This window comes from Paroedura picta, chromosome 16 (assembly GCF_049243985.1).
Source record: "Paroedura picta isolate Pp20150507F chromosome 16, Ppicta_v3.0, whole genome shotgun sequence".
In the NCBI taxonomy this organism is placed as follows: Eukaryota; Metazoa; Chordata; class Lepidosauria; order Squamata; family Gekkonidae; genus Paroedura; species Paroedura picta.
Window position 1 is genome coordinate 17,209,215 of NC_135384.1, and position 7,258 is coordinate 17,216,472.

The following is a 7,258-nucleotide window of genomic DNA, read 5'->3' on the forward strand; positions in this document are numbered from 1 at the left end:
CTGGCGGGACAGCACTGTCTTACAGGCCCAGCGGAACTGTCTGAGGACTAAAAACCGAGTTTGGAAAGTTGATGCAGGGGGAGGAAAGGCCCCCGCATCTGCCTAAGCCATTTCCCTGTGTGGAAACCATGCTTTTTTTTGGGGGGGGGGTGCCCATCTGCTTATTTTTGCTGCTGCCCATGCAAAGAATGCCCCTCTTCCTTAGGGAGGGAGGGAGGGGGAGAGCCAGGCCCAACTCTTTGAACAACACTGACTCCTAGTTTGGCCCTGGGAGAGGAGGGGCTTCAGAGGAGGGGCATTTTGGGATCGTTTGCCTAGTGTGCAGCACCCAAACAGAGTGACCACTAAACTGGAAAACTTTTAAATGATTTTATTCAACTGCAGCAGAACAAAATGACACAGGGGGGTTTTCCCAAAAAAGCCTGTGTGTCGAACAAAGGATTACATGAGATTTTATAATATTTCATTGAAGGCAGGGAAAGATGATGCTTTTCGGGTCAACCAATAACCTGGGGTCTCCACCCCTTTGCACGACCCACAGGAACACCCCATTGCCATTATGCTAAGTCACCGGGAAAAGCTTACAGAAGGCAGTTTCCCATTCTTCCTCAGTCCTCTGGTAACATAAACAATGGCATGATATAAACAATTGATCTCTGGCCTTGAGAATAGAACATATCAGCCTTGGTAACATTCCAAAATACAATCAAGAACAAGAATAATTTTTCTGGGCCTTCTTTTACAAAACAGTTTGGTACACTAAGCTTTTCTTTACCGAACAATAATTTAAAAAATATATTATTTCACGCTCCTATACATCATGCTGCTTCAAGCTCCGTGGGAGAAGATCAGGCTCAAAATAAACATTGCAAATTAAAGGAATGCCTATTGCCATGCAAGCCTTGTTGATTCTGATGAGAGCCAGCTTGGAGGAGTGGCAGAGCGGCAGGCTAGGAGCTGGGATTCCTGGGTTTGAATCCCCACTCTGCCATGGGCCAGCCACACACTCTTCACCTAACCGTCCTCACAGGGCTGTTGTGAGGATGCAGTTGAAAGGGGAGAATCTGGTGAGCTGCTTCAGCTCCCACTGGGGAGAACAGAGGTGTCTCAATAAAGTCCATCTATTTTGTAAAAGATGGGGAGTCAGTAGGCAGGCTCCCCTCCCACCTGCTCTGCCTCTTCCTCTCGGGGGGAGAGGGGCCCTCAGCTAGAGTGCTCTCTGTGTCCACAGCATTGGCCACAACGAAGTCATCGGGATGTGCCGCGTGGGCAGCGACGCTGATGCCCCAGGAAGGGACCACTGGGCCGAGATGCTGGCTAATCCACGGAAACCCATCGAACACTGGCACCAGCTGGTGGAGGTGAGAGGGCCAGGAGGGCAAGCTGGTCCTTTAGGCAGTGGAATAGGCTGCCTAAGGAGGTGGTGAGCTCCCCCTCACTGGCAGTCTTCAAGCAAAGGTTGGATACACACTTTTCTTGGATGCTTTAGGATGTTTAGGGCTGATCCTGCGTTGAGCAGGGGGTTGGACTAGATGGCCTGTATGGCCCCTTCCAACTCTATGATTTTGTGATTCTATGATTCCTACGTCGGGAAATATAAGTGGGGCAGGCCCAAAGCCTGAGGAAGTAGGATGGGGTGCTACGACTGCCAGGCCACCAAAAGTCATTTTAATATATTCTGAATGTGTAGAAATGGGCACTTGAAGATTTTCAGCATGCGACACAGGGAAATGCCATCACCCGAGAATAGCTGCCAGTCAAACTGATATTAAAAAGGACAACTAAAGGGACCGATTTAAAAAGTGGCCACCTTAGGTGGGACTCGTACAGGAAAGGGGCATTAGAAACATAGTCACAGAGGGGAGTCCAGTGGCATTGCTGGTCTAAAGCAGCAGGTCTGGTTCCATTCTAATTTGCAGTGTGAAACCACACAGGGTTTTCATTGTGGAGGTGCCGAGGCCTAGAATCATAGAATCACAGAATCACAGAGTTGGAAGGGGCCATACAGGCCATCTAGTCCAACCCCCTGCTCAATGCAGGATCAGCCCTAGAAGAGTACTAATCTGGACCCACCGGGAATCCTAACCAAAGGCAGCTTTGGGGGTTTTTACAGCCTCTGTTTCTATCTCTGTGGTGGGCAGCCAGGATTCCTTGGGATCCCTTGGCAAGGAAGGGGTCCCCGCAGTTGGAAAGTAGCTGGCACTGGGGCTGCCCTTCCGCAAAAGCCGTCCCTCATGAGGCAAGGACAGTTTTCACCCCAGTGAGTCAATCCCCTGTGGGCAAGTGGTGCTCGGGTAATGAGACCAAACTCTTGTTTGTAATAAATAAAGTTGTGTTCCAATCATCGCTTATTAGCACAGGCAGTGGGAGGGATCCTGCTGGCTGTTCTACTCAATCTTGCCCAGTCCCCTCCTCATCAGAGTCCTCAGCCCACACAGCAGGTCTTGAAATGCCCAGGCTAAACCTTTTTTTTTTTTTTTTTTTTGGGGGGGGGGGAGGTCCGGGGACTCCCTTCCTCTCTTTTTCATTAGCAGAAAAGCAGGTAGGATCCCAGCCATATCAAATCAAATTTATTTTAATGCAGCACTGTGGCCAGATCAACCCCACCCGTTTGATTTGTCTCGAAATGATTTTGCTTGTGCTCTCCTAGGCCAGCCCGGACACCATTTGCCCTGCAGGGGTTGGGCTGTGGGGAAGGGTTGGACGTGGGCTGTGGGAGCTGAAGCTCGTGGGGCTATTGTGGAGGAATTACCCGTGACTCTCTGCTCTCTCCCTGTTCCAGGAGAAGACTTTGAACATCTACATCAACAAGAACCCTCCAGCGCGGGACAAGCCCAGCATCGTAGTCGAAAGTGTTCATTCAGACTAAGGCCGTCTCCACCAGGGACTGTGAGTGCTTCGGCAGGGTGGGGGGAACGGGCCCAGGCACACCCGCAGCCTACAGCACAGGCACTCGGAGAGGGTTTCCCTATTTCGAGCCACACTCCTCGGCTCACATCCAGGCCAGGGAGGAGAGAGAGAAACCCCAAGGTTGTGCTCCTCCTGAGCCATCCCGGGATGCTCACGGCCCTGTCAAAGATGCAGCCAAGTTAGGGTGACCCCATCAAGGGGCTATTCAAGGCAGGTGAGAAGGAGGGGCGGTTTGCCCTTGCCTTCCTCTGCCGACTCTTCCTTGGTGCCCACTCTACTTCACTTCCTGGGCCTGACAAGATGGGGCTATGCCATGCTGCTTCCCTCCCAGCACCTGAATGCAAATCATAGAATCATAGAGCTGGAAGGGACCTCCTGGGTCATCTAGTCCAACCCCCTGCACTCTGCAGGACACTCACATCCCATGATAGTGTTCATCCACTATCACCTGCCACCCCCTTGAGCCTTCACAGAATCAGCCTCTTCGTCAGATGGCCATCCAGCCTCTGCTTAAAAATCTCCAAGGATGGAGAACCCACCACCTCCTGAGGAAGCCTGCTCCACTGAGAAACCACTCTGTCAGGAACTTCTCCCGGATGTTTAGATGGAATTTCTTTTGAATTAATTTCATCCCATTCATTCTGGTCTGTCCCTCTGGGGCAAGAGAGAACCACTCTGCTCCATCCTCCATATGGCACCCCTTTAAATAGTTGAAGATCCCCCCTCAGTCGTCTCCTCTCCAGGCTAAACAGGCCAAGTGGGAAATAGCTGGTGTCCTGGCTGGCCGGGCCTTGGATCAACATGCAGTTTGCTCATTGGACACAGGAGAGAGCCAGAGAGCTCCTTTTGCTTTCCCAAGACAGCTCTGAAGGGTCTGGTCTCATATTCTACACAGAGCAATTTAAAATTCTGGCAGGATGCAGCAGCTGCATCTCTTAGCACCCCCGTCCCCCCCATGTTGAGATCCTGCAGTTGTTCTGGAGTCTCCAAAGAATCCAGGTGACCCTTTTCTTTCCTTGATGACAGCACGGTAGAGAGGCCTGGTTTCTAGAGACCCACCCAAGTCACTTTTCTGTTTTTGAAATGTGGAAAATGAAGGGTTGCCAGCCTCCAGGTAGGGCCTGGCAATCTCCTGGAGTTATAACTCCAAATTACGAGATCTGTTACCCTGGAGAAAATGGCTGCTTTGGAGGCTGGCCGGTGTGACACTGCATGCTGCGGAAGCCCCTCCCCTCCAGAAGCCCCTCCCTCCCCAGTTTCCACCCCAAAGGCCCAGGCATTGGCAGCCCTAGACAATGGGCTGTACTGGGCGCTTTTTTCGGGCAAGACTGCTGCTTAAAGCGAAGCCGCTACTTGCTGGCCCCTCCAATGCACAAGCTCTTTAAAAAAACATTCTGGAACATGGGGTTGGTGAAAGAGGAACCGGGTGGGGTCTTTGGAAAGCACAGGCAAAAGCCACTGTAAGCCCGTTTGGGTCCCCTTTGGGGAGGAAAATGGGATGTGAGTGAAGCAAATTGGGCATCCCCAGCCTTGTTGAGCCTTTGGGATTCTGACACAGCGACAAACTGGCTGCTGCAGGAGGTGGAATGATTCATAAAATAGCGGAGATCTTTGTGCTGTGGGAGGAGCTGCTGCCCAGCAACCTTTAAAAAAAGTTCTGCCAATCACATCTCATGGCCAATCAGAAGACTTGATAGGCAAAAGCCTACCCACTCTCTAAAACCACCTCTTGGGCGCCAAGAAAGGTGCCAGAGCTACCATAGCGCCTGTGGGGCCCTGAAGTAACGGTCTGTCTTCTTCTTTTCCAGGGGATTGGTGAGGCGCACGAAGAATTTCCTGGACGGTTGTTTCCTCTGATCCACCCCTCAGGACCTGCCAGCAGGGGGGCTAGTCTGAGGGGGGACATGAGCCCTCCTTTCTCCATCTCCATCTCTCCCCCTCCCCGGAAGCTGCTGCCTAATGCATTTCCCCCCAAGCCATAAAGGCAGCTGGTTGAGGGGCATTTTGATGTGGGAGGGGAAGAGTGTGGCTCAGCAAAGTCTGGAGTGGGACAGACAACCCCCTCCCCTTAGTCCTTATACATGCATTGGTTGTTGGGGGGGGTGGGGAGCTCTTGTGACATGCATGCTTTGGAGTCTGTTGTGAAGGGGGGGAACCCTTGGGGAGAGGTGATCCTTTTTTCTGATGGAGGCTTTGGAACAACATCTGCAGGACTGGTCAACTCATCACGGTCCCCTTCCCAAGGGGCGCTGTGCCACTGGGTTTCTGTCTGCCACGGAACTGTGAAAAGCCAGAGGGATCCTGTCCTAGGCGAGAACTCATACCCCTATCAGTGTTCAAGCTTCTAGCTGTAAATGTAGAACGTGTGACTGTTCCTACGGTAGCAGCTAACATGGGCCTCTACTTTGAGGGGACATTCTGGGCTCTCTTATTCCTATCTCAGTGGACCTTGAGGGGCAGGACCTCCAATGGGGGGAGGATCCTCCATTCTGTGCCAGGATGCATGCAGGACCCCTTTGCCTCAATCTGCATGACCCTCCAAGACGAGGAGGAGGAGGAGGAGGGAGACAGGGAAGCCGCCTGACTGCCACCACCAGGCCTCCAAAGAGACAGACAGCCCTCAGGCCTGCTGCCAAGAAGCAGCCTGGGTTGCTTTGGTGCATCTGCCCCCAAACTCGGGAACAGTTGTGGCATTTCTTGAAACAAATTTGGGGAGGGATTGTGGCCAAGGAGACCCGATGCGGACAATGCCCTTGCCTTGTTAAAGCCAGATTTGGGCCTCCCTTGGATATAGCGAGCGGTCTCTGGACTATTGTGTGAGTGTGCGCGGGTGTGTGCGTGTGTGTTCAGTGTATGGGGTAACTGTGTTTCTTCTCTCTAGCCCCCTCCTCTTTGTAATCCTAGAGACTTCGTTCTGTCTGTGGTTTGCATGGTTCCCTTCCACCTAGTTTGGGTGGTGGGTGGTGGATCTCAGCTTTTGGCTGGGAGAATGCCTGTTCAGAGAACCCAGGTGTCCCAGTTCTGATGAAACTCCTGCCTCTGCGTGTGTTTGTCTCTCTCTCTCTCTCTCTTCTCCCTCTCCCTAATTTCTTCTCATTTGGAATGTCCGTTTTGTTCCCCCTCCCCCTCCTGATCAAAGGCACGTCCGTTTGTCATTCTGTCTTTGTCTGTCCTGTTTTTTTGAATTTTGTCCTGTTGATGGATGGTTTGGGGTTTTTTTGTTTTTTAAAAAAGAATTAAACAAAAGGTGAGAAATGCAAACAGGAAAAACAAATCAGCCCTGCTTCCTAAACCTCTGTCTCCCCTTTTTTGGAAAAGCCATATACCTCCCCTCACCCCTTGAGGGAGTGGCAGCTCCCCAGTGCCAGGGGCGGGGAGGAGGAGGGGGCCGGACTGGGCTCTCTCTTGGCAATAGGTTGGAACTTGAAGCTGCTGCTGCTGCTAAACAAAGTGACATCAATAAAACTGGACAAAAACATGGTCGATTGGGCATCTGTGGGGTTTGGGAACGTGTTGATGATCCAAGTGAGCCTTGATGGGACGGAATTTATTATTCATTTATTAGATTCTTATGCACCCTCCCATACAGCTCAGGGCAGCTTACATATAACATCACGGGGTGATACATGGAACGGCCTAAACATATGACATAACCAGTTGGCCTGACAGTCCGCGTCAATCAGGACTTACCACTTTCAAACACACCTGGGCCATCAGTTTGGCCCCTGGAGACCTTTCTCGGCAAGGGAAGCTGGCGTAAGTGAGCATTAACTGGATACATCTCATTGAAATCACTGCAGTCATCCAGTTGCCTAAAAAGAGAAAAAAAACTTATCCCAGGGCTACTACCAGCATTAACAAAACTGATACAGGATAAAGAAAAGTTAAGAGTCTCTTCTTATTATGTAGGTTTATTGTAGCATCCAACCAGAACGGGTACCAGATATCTCCCGTTTTCAAAGTGGTTGTTCCTCTCACTTGTATGAAAATTGGTACTTAATACCTCTATTCAATCTCAAAATATTACGATACCCTGGCCTTTGGCTCTGTACTGTAGGGATGCAAGAAGAGATTGTTTACTTTTCTTTATCCTGTATTAGTTATGTTAATGCTGTTAGCCTTGGGGTGGGTTTTTTTCTCTTTTTGTGTAACACTACAAACCGTCCCTTTTGTCTGTATTTGCTTGTAATCCAGTTGCCTGGCACAAGAAACGCCCAGGGTTGACCCTGTAGCAAAAACAAAGCTAACCCCATGCGGTGGATGCCTACATGGACATGGGGAGGGCCAACACCATGTCTGGTCCACTCTGCCAGCCTGGTTTTTGTACTTAGCTGCCAGGAGCTCATGG

At 50.9% G+C, this 7,258-nt stretch overlaps 1 protein-coding gene across 3 annotated transcripts in view; it reads left to right on the forward strand.

The window, feature by feature from the left end:
* The window catches only part of SYT3 (synaptotagmin 3), a 58,166-nt gene extending 51,780 nt beyond the window's left edge, over positions 1-6,386 (forward strand). For all 3 annotated transcript variants that reach the window (XM_077313997.1, XM_077313999.1, XM_077313998.1), the window contains exons 8-10: positions 1,232-1,361; positions 2,783-2,889; positions 4,719-6,386. In XM_077313997.1, coding sequence (XP_077170112.1) covers positions 1,232-1,361; positions 2,783-2,869 — 217 coding nt within the window. In that variant the 3' untranslated portion in view covers positions 2,870-2,889; positions 4,719-6,386. The remainder of the gene's footprint in view (positions 1-1,231; positions 1,362-2,782; positions 2,890-4,718) is intronic.
* Positions 6,387-7,258: the final 872 nt, after the last annotated feature.